Genomic DNA, 15947 nt, shown 5'->3' on the forward strand with positions numbered 1-15947 from the left:
TCTCAAGAGGGTAGTTTTGACAAGTAGTTTCTTTTGTGTTAATTATTTTAAAGTAGGGTTGAAATGGGATTCATGTAAAAAATGTAAGGTTCATGTAACTATGTAATAATATTCTTATGCTAAAACTGTGTTAGATTTCTTGTCTCTCTGTCTTTGTTCTAGCATGGCTTAGAAATGAGTTTTACCCTTTACACCCTAACATCATTAAGCATATTCTCCATACATTTCTTAAAGTGCTGACAAAGATAATTTGTTTAACAACCAAGAGTTTCTTTAATTGGTGATTATTTTCTCTATTCTTCTAACATTGTCTGATTCAGGGGTGATATTTGGGGAGAAAAAAGATGAAAGTCATATTGGGGACAAAGAGTTAAGTCAGATCATCATTGAGTACACATGCCTAAGCTGTACAAAAAAACCACTTTGGGAACTGGGCCTCTTTTGTTGATATCATTATCCTTTCATGATAACTTTTGACCCTATACATCATTGTGTTGGTAAGCATATCCTCTATACTGTTCTCCATGCATTTCCTAATGTGCTGACAAGGAGAATTTGTTTAACAATCAAGAGCTTCTTTAGTTGGTGATTAATTCCTTTATCATCCTGACGTTAATGTTTGATGCAGGGTTAACAGTTAAGGAGAAATTAGATGCTAGTCATTCTTGGGGTCACAAGGTTAAGTTGTACCATGATTGTGTACACATGCATAAGCCATACAAAAAACCACTTGGGAAGTGGGCCTTCTCGGTAGATATCATCACTCTTTCAAAATATCCATTTACCCTTAAAATCCTAACATCAGAATGCATAATCTCCTTGCTGTTCTTCATAAAGTACTTGACATGCTGAGATGGGTAATTTATTTTACAATAGGGAGCTCCTTGAGTTTGTGATTGTTTCCTTTATTCTTGAGACTCTTATGTGTAATTCAGGGGTGATATTGTAAGGAGAAATTAGAAGCTGATCATTCTTTAGGGTCATAGTCTTGGAATAGTTAAGAAGAGGGTTTGTTCAAGAGCATTGCAATTATTTCTGTAATCGTGTTCTTTTCTCTTGCCTCAAGCTCTTGTCAGTTAATGAATTTTAAAACTTTTCAGGCAGGGGGAGAAGAGTTAAACACCTTCAGTACCTTTTGTATATAACATGAGCTTCTTGGATAACATTTCAACTTGTTTTATAATTATTATGAGCAATTGAAGTCAAATATTTATTTAGAGGTTAGGAGAGGGTTCTGTATAATTCAGTCGTTTCCAAACTCTCTTGTCTGGTAGAGATTTCATGTACACAAATGACCTAAATACTCTTTTAAGTTAGTACATGGTAATTTGGTGGTTTTCTTTTACAAGGTCATGTTCATCTATTTTTGTTAACACTTTACACACATCCTAACATCATTAAGCATATTCTCCATACATATCCTGAGGTGCTGACAATGACAATTTATAGAAAGCTGGATAAAAAGCTTAAGAAAAGTTAAACTATCCTTATTAGGGGTTAATGGGTTAGTAGCATGTCAGACATCTGTCACAGTGATTGTCATATTGGCTTATTCATGTAGGTTGTACAACACAAACCTCATTTGGTATAATTTACCCCAATCATGTAATATTATAACAAAAATCTGCTACATTAATTCTCTGAACAGTTAAGATGATACTCCACTCCAATTATCTGTTTATTAATGATCAAAACATAATACAATGCTGAAATGTTATGCATATTTCTTTTTTCACACTGTTTCATGAGTTTATAATAGATAACAGACTGAAGTACATTGAAAAGCATCAAATGCCCTGAGAAATAGAAAAGTCCCCCATTCCAGGCTCACCAGTCATCTTGAGGCACTAGAAAGATACAGGAGAACCTTAATGTATATTGTAATTAATTGATAATTCTGATCTGAATAAACTCATCACATCTGTAAATAACATAATAAGCCAGATCAACAGATCAAAAGGAAAGCAAACCCCAACCTATTCCATACTGTTTGCTTTACCACTTGCAGCATACACAGCTATGTAACACCTAATTCAATACAGTTGTGGGGAAAAACTAACTCTTGGACTCATTTGACTCTTACAGAGTTATCTTAGGGAAATGCATGTATACATCTTGTATTGGTATTCATTCTTTAATGTTCAGAATATATAAGATTTTAGAAATTATTGCATTAAAGTAACTGAAGTTCAAAATGTGGGTTTATTATTATTATTATTATTATTATTATTATTATTATTATTATTATTATTATTATTATTATTATTATTTATTATTTTTTTTTGGGGGGGGAGGGGGTGTGGTTTGTTGAATGTCTTGCTGTTACCTTTTCATTCGCCAGGTGAAGAATGCAGACAAAGGCAATGGATACTGAGAGATTCTTAGCCATGTTCTTGGAAAGCTTTTCAGGTAATTTAGTATAGATTTCCTTAAATGAGCAAGGATATGTCACACATCCACTGCCTTTTCCTGTTCCATGCTGATCTACAGCAATATTTTCCTGATGTTTAGGGTTAAATAAAAAACAATGACATTTCATTAGTGACACTAAAATAAAGCATACTTCATATTTGTGATGTAACATCAAAATGACATTGTGAAATAAACATGTTGTAAGGAAAACTAAATCTTTTACTTTATGATAACTGCTTTGTCAACAGTCAGGAAGAGTATTAAGCCAACCAACCTTGTCACTTTCACCCTTGTCAGCTAAAAGTCCCCACATGGCACCCTTTAATTTCTTCACATCCATCTTTTTAGCAGTTTTGGCATAGCCAATGTCAATTTTCTGAACCTGCAGTAAAGAAAATCAAAGTAAATTTATTAACAGGAAGAGAATAATTTTTATGAGCAGGATTACATGTAGAGTCCTACAAATTTCTTTAATCATGACACTCATTTTCACAGATCAGGGGGAAAATTAATTTCGAGAACCTCAGCTTCACTGTTGTCCCTTTCAGACAAGGACTGTTGTTTGCAGAATTAATTAATTTGTTCTTCAACCTTCTCTTCAGGTGTCCACAATAACTTTGTTGCAAAGAATTATTCACACCTTATTAGGTTGGGCAACAAGGCCATCACCAGCAAAGAGTGTTTGATCCACTACACTCTCGTTAGTGAAGCTGTGGCTTTGGGTTGAGTCTCCAAAGGTCATATCCTGTGAAGATGGGAATTCTGCTTCTCCAGAAGGCATGTCGCATCCACCATCTGCACCATCAATGGCATCATCATCATCACCACCATCCTTTTAAGAAAAAATTGTTACTTCAATAACAAGACATGGTACAGTTTCAAGTACACAAGAAGTTAAATTAAATAAATTGAAACTGAAAATTTTGATTTTCTTTTTGATCCATTTACTCTACCTCAATCAAGAGTTTTGCATGTTTGCAATTCCTAACTCACAACATAAATGAGTTCCGTTGTAGCATATTTTCACATGTGGACAGGTGAATATTACTTTTAACACTTATGTTTTTCCAAAGCAGTTTAATAAAGACTTTTGCTTTAATCTCTGTAACATCCTATGATTGTTTAATTGTGTCTCAAACTCTTTTAATTTAAACATGTAGTCTGTTGGCTTTTTGGCTGATGGGGAACTATTCTCGACACCTGGCACAACTTGTGTGATGGCCATGAATGACCAAAATTATCCTAGCTTTTTTAAACTTAAACTGTCTCAAACATCATTTGCAACATCCCTGCAGACATTGGTCAATTGTGTAAACCAATCACCTGGGGTAGGGCTTAGCAGAAGAAGTAATAGTCGTGGAATTTCCCACACAGGCCACAGTCATTTACTGTGTGTCCAGCCACCATAAAAACACTTGGAATAACCCACCTTACACCTTTCATTTCCTTTCTTGGCTCTGGCAAATTAATTTAGGTTGCCCTTTTCTGTATGTTTTCAAGAATTAAGACCAAGTAGGTACCCTGAACCTAGGAATGACAATTCTTTTTCTGATATTGGGCATGTTTTTTTGGCCAAATGAAGGCAACTAGCCCAAGAAACTGTTAGGTGAAGACTTAACAGAGGATCACATAATTTGCATACATGTAACTAATTGCAAGCCTGAAGTTTGCACCAACAATGACTGACATGAGAAGGCTTCTGCTGACAGCACTTACTTGGAGATCTGGACAGAAGTTAGCACAATCATTTGCATTCTCATAGTTATACCAAGCTGAACCTGCCAAGGAAAAAAAAATACAGAGCATCAAATATATGTCCATTTTGCATGTAAACCTTAATGCTTCAACATCAGGATACATATTCTCCTTAGTCTTCTCTAGACACTTCCTATGGCATAGACATGGAGAATTTTTGTTTTCATAGGTTGGTAGTCATTTCTTTTTATTCTATTGATCTTAATGAATTCTCATAGTCTTCCATGTGATATAAGGAACACAGAGTCTCTGGGGTTATTTAAACGTAAGATCAATGCCACTCTATAACGCACGGCATTCACGGAAAACAGCTTTTAAATATTAGTTAGTGTTTTAATTTTTAAATAGTTTTAGTTAATGTAATTGCTGATGAATTGTTTCGTGCTTAAATAAAGATTATACTACTATACTACTACTACTACTCATGATCTTAATGAATGATTAAACAGTATTACTGTTAAGAGATATTAGATACTGGACACTCTAAGGGTTTAAAAAGGGAAAAATGAAGTATTTATCTGACAGATGATGATTGATAGCTTATCCTATGAAAAATTGACTGATTTGAAGTGGTCAAGTAATGATGATTTACAATGATTTGCAAAGGATTAACCTGTAATTGTACCCAGCAATTTTCCATTTATCATTCATTTTTATGGCACTACAGGGTTTATTAGTCTCTGAAAGGGTATTAGTATCTATAAAAGTGGGAAAATTGGAAACATCAAATTTCCCACAGCAAACAAATATTTTGCATTTCAGCAAAATTTCAAAAATTTTGCCATAACCAATGAAGGGCCTGAAAAGTGGCATGCTAATGCAAGCACTCTCTTTTTTTGTCTTGTGTTATCAAACAACATTGTGCATTTGTTTTATTTTCTCAAGTTGAGGAAGCTTGGTGAGGAACAAAGAAATTTGCCAGCTTGGGTGACGACAGCTATGGTATACCAAATGGTTGTAGTGTACCAAAGTCCACAACAACCAAAGTAGCTATATGCATCATACAGAGAAGCTTTATTTGGAAAGCAAAGAACATCTCTCACCATCATCTCTAAGTTCTGTTTGTGCTTGAACTTGACGTTTAACCTACATGGAATTCAAAAAAGGAAAACAAAAAAGGTAAAATAATACTAATGGTTAAAAGTGAAACATTATTTAGTATCCTAAAAAAGTTTCATCTTCAATTGTTATCTAAGGTGACCTGTCCCTTTCAATTCAAGGGTTTAACCTTCATTGTTTATGTAAGGGAATAATACTGATGAGTCATCATAAAGAATATAATAGTTATTTAGAACTACTGTAAGTTCTTAAAATGTCTGGAGACATCTATGGTTTTAGATTATAATGAAAAATCCTCCATTAAACACATGCAATTGTACTAACCATAATTTTGGGCTTAATAAAAAGCCTAAAGAGTTTGTCTGCATTATAGTGAAGGTCTTCTGGTAATGTGTTCTTGGCTGCTGTGTATTTAGCCAGGGTTGTTTTGGACAATGTTGTTGCTGCCTAGGATACAAATAAGAGTTATCCATGCAGAATGTTTTCACACAGAGCTGTTTGATCACAGCTGGAGAGTAATTTGTTCCACCTACTGCCACTCATCTCAAAGCTCTCAAGTTTATTTTCTGGCAAACACTGAAATTTTTTACAAGCATCTGACTTTGGTGGGCATTATTTCCTGGGGGAAGATGCATGAAAGCCATGCCCAGGGGAAAATTGTGAAAACAAAAAGGAAACTAAGATGTGCATTTCTTTCATCTGAGCAAAAATTTCCACTGTTGGAAAGTGTTTTCAGTGAGCAAAAAGAGAACAAGGAGTAAATTATATTTAGAAGGATGTTAATTTTTTATTTTCCTTAATTTGCTGTCTCAAAATCAACAGTTTAAATCTAAAAATCTTAAAATGCACGAGTAATAACAGTTTCAGCTTGAGAACATGAGATTGAATTAATACGTTTGCATGACTTTTGCCCTTAATGCATGAGACTTAGGAGCTTTGTCCTCATAGACGACTTCCTCCTGATCAAAAAATTACCTCTAACTTCCAGGGGCATTATTGGGATAACAAGCAAGAAGATAATGACAGCCAGATGAATAAGTGAGCACAACAATTCAAATAGTGTTTAAGATTCAAATTAGTTTCAATTATCATATACTTACCAACAGATTAATGGACAATTAAGGTACACCCCCAAACTACATACAAGCGCAGAGGCAATATTAAATGTCATTACCTTTCCTTTTGAAAAATTGCTTGCAAAATCCACCTCACTGTCAAAATTGATTGTGAAAGGCTGTTTCTTTGCTTTCTTTTTCTTACTTTGTTGTTCAGCTGTTGAGTTTATCAAACCTATAACAAAGACATTGTTTTAAAATAATAGGTGGTATAGGCATGGGTAGAATTACAGTTATTGCCACTTCATTGTAAGAATGGATTGGTACAGAAAACTAAATATATGAAATATATGAAAACTGATCTTCATGATACATCAAGAATTGAGGTCAGATAAAGCTCTGTTTGTTCTTTTATTGGTTCAGTAACCTTTACCAAGAGTCAAACCTGAGTTTTATTTTATATTTCCCATATAATAATAAAGACTTCTACTTTGTTGCAGCCTGTTTGTGTCCTGCTTCATGAGGATCACAAAGAAAGATAACTGTGGCTAGAAGACTAAAACACCAATCAGAAAAAGGTATGGCATTGCAATAAAAGGGCTCACTTTAAAAGCTTAGAGTAACTTACCTATTAAAATTTGGATCAATGTCAGTATCTGAGCTACCCCTCCCCTAACCCAACATTAACCGTAACTTGTTATCTATTGACTGTTTTTGGGTTAGGGGATGGGATTGGAGCATAACTGCTCAGATAGTCATCCCTGAGTCAATTGTTTGCTTGGTGAACACATTTGTAAGCAGTAAAGCCAAAAAACCACAAAAATCACATCTAACCTTTTGAAAGCTTGTCACGAAGCTTCCAATGTAATGGTCCTGCCCAGGTGGACATAAGGTCAGACTTGAAGTAAGAATAGTCACTAGGCTGCGATGAAAGCTCCAAACACAGTGACCCTGCAGTTGCAGCAGCAGAAGCAATAGTTGTCCTGAATAACAAAGACACTCAATATTCAGAATTTACAAATCTTTCACCTTCTGCCAATTATGATTTTCACAACCAACAAACCTTCCATCCTGTGACACAACAAGCCTAGCTTCTTGTCCATCAGCAAAGGCAAGCGAGGCATTACAGATGGGGTTGCGGAAGACATTTTCACAGCCATCTCTTCCATATTCAATGTCCTGCCAAGAAAGAAAATTTACTTCCATGTGTCACAAATCACCATAATTTCTACTGACTTTCAAAACCATGGATAGCTTTCTGTAAAATATAGCAAGTCCTGATGACATCATCCAAGTCCACTGATAAACACTGCAATAACCAGTTTATTACTGTTTGCTGCAAGAATATGTAACAGTGCTTACCTCACCCATGTCAGGCATACCATCATCACTAATGTCACCATTTCCTATTGGTTCTGGAAAATCACACTCTGGCTCTGGCTCAGTGACTAAAATGCAGACAAAAACAAACACTTGATTGAAGTCTTTTGGTAAATTTTCAATCATTGAATTTCAAAAGTAATCTGAGATTACTCAGGTTTTGCTTCACTTTGCTTTGTAATTGGTCCAGAAAACCTGTGCCACTCTCTCAACAGACAAGTTTCACAGCTAAAACCCATTGTGACATGGTTGCATGCATTTTCTTGAGCAAACTTTCCCTATGCATAAAGTCTGAAAATTTTTAAAGTGTACTAGCCCACCAAGATAAGCAGTTAGCTTACCACAGGCCAGGACACTTGTCACCATCTAACTAAGAAATAAACCAAAGCACCTTCTTGTTATTATTGTTGGGTTTGTAATGTATTGCTGTGATGAAAAGTCTGTGTATTTTCAAGAATACACAGGATGATTCAAGTTAAAATTTTGAGTTTGCATGCAGCTACAGCACTGGACAGCAATTACTTACAGTTGCCAGTATTTCTTTAAAATTAGGTGCTGTGGTTTCTCACCTGGTCCATCAACATCAAAAGCATGTTCATTCTTCTCCATGTCTGCCACCATTTTACCATAATCTGTATTGGCTTGCTAGATTTTCAAAGAAAGTGATGAGCTACTGGGCCATCAATTACAAAATCCATTAATTAAATGGTGATTATCATAGTGTCTTGTAGAATGAATATGCTGATTGCATGTTCAGACCAAGCTGGTCTGATTTTTTGCATTTTTTAAATTCCCATCACATAGCAGTGAATAATTTTCCAGCTCAAAATAGGGGATTACAGTGTAAGTGCCAAATTTCAACCATAGATCATTAATTGAAGATATATTATGACAGCTGTTGAACCTCAATTATCTGGAGTCATGGGAACTAGGATAAATAGTCTGCATAATTAAGAGTCTGGATAATCAAAAATGTCCATAGTAGCTAGCTAAAAAATAAAACTGAATATGCATTGTTTAATCAATATTATGCCAGAAATAAAGTACACTCTCAAATCATTGTGCTTCATTACCAAAACTTGCCAAAGTATTTACAAGAATGTTTATGACAACATGCAACAATTTATGACATAAAATGCTGACATAAATCAGAGTGTTTCAAGCTGCTACAGTGTATGCACATAGCTAATTCTATCATTCTTTGAAGTTGCATTAATTGCATATGAAAAAGTTTTTAGGGATTTCAAATGTGACTAAGTTATATTCGTGGAAACATGGAACCAGAAAAGTTAGTCCAGATAATAAAAAAATCAGAATAATCAGGGTTCAATCAAAACTATGTAATCAAAACTATAACAAAATTATTGAACAAGATCGGTGATCCCCAGCCCTATTTGAGCAATAATAGAATATTGTATGTGTTACGCCTGTGTAATTGGATGATGCGCATCACATGTGCATGCTGTTGTTACACATTGGTGTTTGTTCAATGTTGATAATCACTCCTATGATTACAGACCGAATAGGACTCCACTCAGTTCTATTGCAACCATAGAAATCTCTTGTTAATACTAGGAAAAAGGCTTATTAATTAGTGAAATACAAAAACAAGAGAACGAGAGCAGATCTAACCCTCTTATTTTGTTTATATAGAGTACAACTTTTTTGAAGTTTGCAATCAATTGTGACAAAGGCTATTATTTCTTACCTCTCTGTTGCTTGCCCAGTTAGTGAACTCAAAATCAGCAAAGTGAGGACAAATTTGCAGATCTTCAAAGTTGACACGACTGTAAACATCTGTAAAATTTAATATAACACTGCCTTCAGTTAATAAACTTTTAGGGTTGTGTTTAGAATCCCTAAATCAACAAGATGAGTGATAATAATGACAATGTGTCTTGCCTCGAAGTTGTGATAGGTCAACCATGCTGTTGTCGCATGTTGTTTCCCCTTCAGATGACATCTCCCTGGCTGTTGTACCAGTTAAAGTTGTGGAGTCAAGCAGAAGATCGCATGTGTCATCACGCACATGAAGATGGTTGAGAAGCAAGCCTCCGGTTCCACCCTCATCAAACGCAGCTGATGTCTTGTGGAATAATGGATCAACCTAACCACATAGAAAAAAAATATGCTTCTGCCTCTTTTTTCATGATTAATATGTAACTTCTCCCTGTGTAATATCCATACAGTACATCATCCAGCAAACAGATAATAAGAGTACTCAAACTTATCAGGTAGTTGTTATTTTGATCTAACACTAGATTCTTGTGACTTATTTACCATAAAAGGTGTAGCTGCTAAAGGGGAGAATGACTCTAAACAATGATATGCATGTAATCTGTGGTTTATGTATTACATGTACATAGAGAATTTAAATATTCCTAAAGTGACAGAAGGAGAGTAAACTTAAGCTAATCAACTTTAATAAACAGTAGTCATCACTAAATTATTGAATGCCTTTACTATGTCTGAGAAAATTAATTAACAAATGTAGAGTACTTACCTCAAAACCTAAGTCAAACTGGTTGACGTTAATGTTTTTGAGGTTGGACTCGATGGTATTTCCAGGCCGATGATGGGCAGCCTTTAACAAAACACAAAACACAGAGTATTTAGATTGTTAAGATGTATTAGCTACTGAGTAACAGGTGGAGGGAAGAGTGGGCTTGGTGACTGGGATAGGGAATTTTTTTTTTAAAGGATAAGGCTGTAGACAGATCTTTTAAAAAATTTTTGTCTCCTTAATTGGTCCAGACATTACAAGATTAAAGTCATGATTCCACCAAGTAAAAAAGGAATCACCTTGTGATATATTAGGAAAACTGACAAGAAGTCTATAACAATTGGCTAAAATTCAGTTAGGCTCTATGGGTACAATTTATGATTTTCCACAGAAGAGATTGTCAATATTGACCATAAACAATAAAAAATGCAGCTGTGTGAAGCAGTAAAATAATGCAGAGCACACAAGCCTTAACACTTTACATTCAGATATAAAAGTGCATATTCTCCCTACTGATTACGTCACTTTTCCCATGGAACTGGAGATGAGAATTTGTTCAAAATAGAGAACTGCTCTAGTTGCTGATCAGTTCCTTTGTTCTTATGGCTTTACATTTTTATTCAGGGGTTATCTGTACCCTCTTTGTGATTGAAGGTTCCATAATGCAAATTAAGCTGTTTATGAGCAGAATTTACTTGCATAGGAGATATTTTATTTCTATAGTGTACAGATAATTGTGTAAAGACAGGTATTTCATGATGACAACCCATTAATTCAACAAAAACTTTACATTTTATCTTAATACACCCACTTAAAATTCATAACTCATAACTCTTGAAATTTATAAAAATGAACATTTCTTAAGTTCACTTTTGAATTTATGAAAACCTCTGCCTATGAACTTGGTACAAGTCCTTAATTATATGAAATAAAATACCATGAAGGAATTGCCTTTAATGCTTGTAATAAAATAATACCTTTTTTGGCTTCTGGGACCCTTGGAGTTCCTCACCAGTACCTTCACCATCATTCTCATCACCATCTACAACACAATAGTATATGATACCACTCAAATATTTCATCTTTTTGCTCCAAATATTATAATTGACTTCAAAATTCCACAACTGATGGGCAGGGATACAGAAATTTCAGAAATAGTGAAAATGTCAGCCCTTTCCACCCTAACATCTGCAATAGGGAATTCTCTGTATTGTTCTCTATACATTTACTAGGTTGCTGCCAAGGACAATTTGTTTTTCACCATTCCAGGGGTTCTTTAGTTGGTGATCATTCCCTTTATTATCAGGACCTTCATATTTGATTCAGGAGTGATATCATATGGAGAAATCAGATGTTTGTCACTCTTAGGGTTCTTAGGAACACACAGAATTTGCCATCTCAACCCTGTTCATTTCTTTAGTAGGCTTGCCTTCCGCCATATTTTGAAGAAAGGCTTGTATTCTCCTGAAAGGGAGCGAGGTGCAGGCTAACTTCCTGAACTGCTGCTAGTTATCAAGCCTATGCCCTTTGGTCTAAACAGACATAACAATACTGACAGTGCATACTACTTGTTTTACTCAGATTTTCTGTTCCAAGGGTATTTTTTCTTTAAAAAACCAAGTAATAATAAGTACCATACAGCTTTCCAAGCAGTGTTCTCCTTTTAAGGCAATAACCTGTAAAATTTAGTACCAGTAGTACCTTATATTGCCACCAATAATAGCTCAGAATTCTTCAAAGTTCAACAAAATAAGGGAGAAAAGTCCCAGAGCCATAACTGTTTTTTGTTAAAAAATTCAGGCAATTATATTTGAAACCTCTGCCTCCAGTTACTTCAAGAGGAAAATTCTTACTTTGATTATGCACCCTTTGCTAACAAATGAAACAACAATAATACAAACTTATCTTCAAACACAAACTTACCTTGGTTTTCAGCTCTTCCTAAACCTCCTAGCATTTTATAAGCTTGTGCATGGATGGAATCAACACGACCAGCATAGATTTTGGCACTTGCATCTAATGTACAGCTTGCAACCTTTCAGTAACGAAATCACGTATCAATTTTTTGTCTCCTCTAAGGCTTCTTTACCAGCAATAATAATTCTATCAAAATAATTTTCCCAGCACATGCAATGTAGAAGCATGGGCCTGTGTCTGTGATATATCCAAAGACAGAAACCAGTAAATCAGTAGAACCTCCAACTCAAACTTGGTTAACTTGACCTCCCTGCTGATTCGAACTAATGCAACTTTCCCCTGGCCAAATTTACCCCAGTAACTTGAACTTGAACTAAAAACATTGGTAAATAAATGTCAGAACATAGCTAATAGACACCTTCCAATCCGTAATTGCAATTGAAAAAACACAAATTTTATGAAAACATAAAACATTTAGCTAAACTTCCAACACTAAACTTTCTCTTTAAAAAAGTAATTATAAAACAAACTTAATGCAACAAAATGACTGTTGATTGTGCAAGGATGGTAAAACAGGATTTGTTACTTATTATTTACAGGACAAATTGAATTCAGTGTATATCCCAATAACTTGAACCACTTTTTGTTTCCACTGAGAGTTCAAGTTCGTGGGGGTTCTGCTGTATATTTTCAAATAACTGACATTGTTATTACCTGAAAGTTAGTCATGTCTCCCTCTTTGACTGTTTTTATCAAGTCTTGCATGTAATCAATTAAATGCAGACCAAAGGCATTTTTGGCATTGATTTTCTAAAAAGAATCAGTGGCATGCACATTGAGTAAAATACATGAAGACCATAACGATTGACTTTGTAACAAGACAAGACTTTTTAAAGTTCTATCCTTTTAATCAGGATCCAGATGACTTGTGACTGAAACATATGTTATAAAATTTTGCCTAAGAACACTCTTGATAGGATTGCCAGGGAAAAATGACTTACACCTCAACTTGATCCTCAACACCTTAACATCAGTATGCATGTTCTCTATTCTGTTCTCTATACACTTACTAAGTAGCTGGGATGGATAATATGTTGGTGATCGTTACCTTTATTCTCCTAATCTAAATGTGTAATTCAGGGGTTATATTGTAAGGAGAAATTAGACACTTGTCACTCTTAGGGGTTTAAAGAGTTAATACATATTGTACATTCTATGTTTCAAGTTAAATAATTGTAATGTATAAATGAAGACTGTTGCGCCTTAAATATTTGTGAACTTGAGGCACACTTACATTCTCAGTAGACAACTTTATGCAGTTTGAATACAAGTCTTTCAACTGAACATTAGTTAAACCATTGCTGCCTGTAGTCTGGCCCCTGGAAAGAAACCACAGTTTTTAGGTGCAATCATCAGGTGGAAGGGGAGGAGGAAAGTAACTTTAATTTGGAAGGAAATTAAAGGAATTGTTTGATTAACATACTGATATTGATTAATATTAAACTAAACATGTCATGTAGGAAAACATTCAAGTCATTTAGAGATATATTCTAGAAGTTAAAAGCGATATAGAGAGAGGATGTAGTTCACAGAATTGCGTAGTTCGATTAGTGATCTTAATTAGTGAACGTACCACGGTAAACTGCCACAAACTTACAAATTACATACATGACTCGAGCGTACGTACATGTACCATTTTATCATGGTATTTAAAAAACATAACCATTCACTTATCGAATTGGAAATAAAGCTTAAAAAATGCTTCAAAACTCTCTATACATTCACCGCGGAAAATGATCAAATAAACTTAGGATATTTAGTACCTTTCGCTGTCAAGACGAGTTGCACTTCTCGGAGTTGCGGGACTTTGAAGGGTGGCAGATGTCGCTTTAGATAAACGCCTCTGCCTTCTTTCTGCAGCATCGTCGTTTTCTCTTAAGTGTGTTGGCGGAGTGTTAGTGCTTTTTAGGGCAATTGCACGACGTCGTCTCGCATTGGGAGAGATTAAGTCTGGTGTTCGAAACGGTGAAGAGACGGCCGCCATATTTGCTGAAATAAAAGATTTTTTGAAATAACTCGAACTGTATGATTTCTTGGTGTTTCTCGTCGATTTAAATGAAAAAAAATGATATTCCTATCAAAAGGCACGAATAGGCTGGAAATAAACTGTAAGATAAAAGTTTGAGGTTTCAATCTAAACGCAGTATATAATTTTCATATCTTGGCGCCCAAACAAACCGTCCTTAAAACGACCACGTGACGTTAAAGTCATTGGTATCCACCCTCCCCTCCCGGTCAGTATCAAAACAAATGAAAGATGGCTGGTTTCGTGACAGCGAATCGCTGGGCAACGGGGGTTGAAACTCACAAAACTTCAGAGGGAAGGATTTTGTGTACAGGAATCGGCGGTGTTGGATGTTTTCCTGATGTATTTTTGAAAGAAGCTGAGGAACTTGGGGTCTGCGAGGTTGATCTTTCCAGTGGCATTTTAGGCCTTCGGCCTTTCTTAGACGAAGAAAGTTCCCGGGAAAACTCGAAAAAGGGAAAACATTTGTCCAGGAGACGAAAGAAGAGGAAGACAAAGTCCAAGAAGAACACAAACGTAAATTTGAAGGAGAGTCAGTCTTTTAAGCAGGATCTGGAAGAATCTGAAATTGACGAAGACAAATCCGGACCTCTACCTTCGGAAGTATTCAAAATATGTTCAACTGGGACGCAGACGGAAACGTCCAGCTTAGGAATTGATATTAAAATTAAACTTTCAGAAAACTTTAAGGGCCGATCTAAACAATATCAACATCCTTTTCAAGAAGGAAATAACTCCGACACAGAGGTACCTCTGTCTGAAAATCACAGACAGGTTGGTGCTAATTGTGGCATTGTCGAGGTTGACGACAACGTAAACAGAACACATAGGAATGCACAGGGTTTGTTTAATTACCCATTCTTCTCAAGATTCGACAAAATCCACGATGAATTGTATGTTGTAAGTAAGAAGGATATAGCGCTTAACTCTTCTGATGACCATTTTTCGTATGAAGATAATCTCATGGTGAAAGAGAAGCTAAATAACGGCGTGATCCCGACAGACAAGGAACAAGAGCTGGCTCCCTACGGAGAGGATGCAGTGTGCTTTTTCTTTGCTTTAGAGTACTACAACAGCCACAGAATTTTACCAGACTTCAGGGTTATGGAAATCGTGGAGGCACTCAGTGAACTTGTGGATGTGAAGGATATAAAGTGCGTTCAAAGAATTTCTCGTCGATGGCATATTGTGATAAAAACCCGAAAATACATCCAAATGTTGAGACACTCGGGACTCAAGTTACGAGGAAGGGTGTATCAACTTGTGGATGATACAGATGCCTACTTTGATGTAGTTCAATAAAAATGCGAAAGCAGTATCTTCCAGCTTGTTTGTAGATTCCCAATGACTAGGCTTTATAGTTTATCTGGGTAATATTCTGGGCTGAATCATTTTAAACAATGATTTACATACTAACTTAGGTCCAACTGCCATAGCAACATTTATCTCTTTGAAAGCAATCATTGAGTTACCCACCCTATTGGTATCAATCAGGTCTCCCGCTGCTTCCTGAAAAAGTATAATGCCAGTATTATGCGTTGTGTATTTAAATTCAGATGATTCTGGCTTGATACAAGATAATCAGGGGCCTGAATTCATAAAATAAATATTTTATAGGGGCATTCTCTCAAATCTAAGATTACACAAATTCGTATCACAATTTCAAGGGAAAGGGCAAACGTAAACTTCAGATTTCTTGGTGTTGGTAAGCATTCAGAGTAAATGAAGATGCTGGCAAGAGCCTCTGCTGCTCCTCTGAGCAGCCCCCCCCCCCCCCCCC

The 15947-nt window shown here is 35.6% G+C and overlaps 2 protein-coding genes and 1 long non-coding RNA gene across 3 annotated transcripts; 2 read left to right on the forward strand and 1 right to left on the reverse strand.

Annotated features, from left to right (window-relative positions):
- Window positions 1–1668: 1668 nt before the first annotated feature.
- On the reverse strand, window positions 1669–15937 carry LOC113676474 (condensin complex subunit 2). Its single transcript, XM_089196387.1, has 21 exons — window positions 15644–15937; window positions 13905–14130; window positions 13376–13460; window positions 12796–12891; window positions 12088–12199; window positions 11142–11206; window positions 10165–10245; window positions 9564–9768; window positions 9370–9458; window positions 8231–8306; window positions 7644–7729; window positions 7345–7460; window positions 7116–7264; window positions 6401–6516; window positions 5551–5673; window positions 5211–5253; window positions 4129–4190; window positions 3053–3244; window positions 2687–2794; window positions 2327–2500; window positions 1669–1847 (listed from the first exon to the last, which is right to left on the reverse strand). Exons 2-21 carry the CDS (start codon window positions 14123–14125, stop codon window positions 1788–1790), a joined length of 2259 nt encoding a protein of 752 aa, XP_089052513.1. The 5' UTR covers window positions 14126–14130; window positions 15644–15937; the 3' UTR covers window positions 1669–1787.
- LOC149050350 (uncharacterized) lies at window positions 4198–11101 on the forward strand. Its single transcript, XR_016183650.1, has 5 exons — window positions 4198–4336; window positions 5053–5286; window positions 6215–6264; window positions 6782–6859; window positions 9618–11101. It is a non-coding gene; the product is annotated as an uncharacterized LOC149050350 (long non-coding RNA).
- Window positions 14282–15482, forward strand: LOC113676473 (uncharacterized). The gene has a single exon (XM_027193132.2). The coding sequence runs from the start codon at window positions 14399–14401 to the stop codon at window positions 15467–15469; it is 1071 nt and encodes a 356-aa protein (XP_027048933.2). The 5' UTR covers window positions 14282–14398; the 3' UTR covers window positions 15470–15482.
- Window positions 15938–15947: the final 10 nt, after the last annotated feature.

The sequence above is a fragment of the Pocillopora damicornis genome, chromosome 2 (assembly GCF_964200805.1).
Source record: "Pocillopora damicornis chromosome 2, jaPocDami1.2, whole genome shotgun sequence".
NCBI classification, from domain to species: domain Eukaryota; kingdom Metazoa; phylum Cnidaria; class Anthozoa; order Scleractinia; family Pocilloporidae; genus Pocillopora; species Pocillopora damicornis.

Coding starts and splice junctions, on each gene's coding strand:
- LOC113676473 (XM_027193132.2), top strand. CDS start 14,399: ATGGCTGGTTTCGTGACAGCGAATCGCTGGGCAACGGGGGTTGAAACT.
- LOC113676474 (XM_089196387.1), bottom strand. CDS start 14,125: ATGGCGGCCGTCTCTTCACCGTTTCGAACACCAGACTTAATCTCTCCC. Junction 12,200..12,795: donor GAGACATGACTAACTTTCAG/GTAATAACAATG, acceptor CGTTACTGAAAG/GTTGCAAGCTGTACATTAGA. Junction 9,459..9,563: donor TGACCTATCACAACTTCGAG/GCAAGACACATT, acceptor TAAATTTTACAG/ATGTTTACAGTCGTGTCAAC.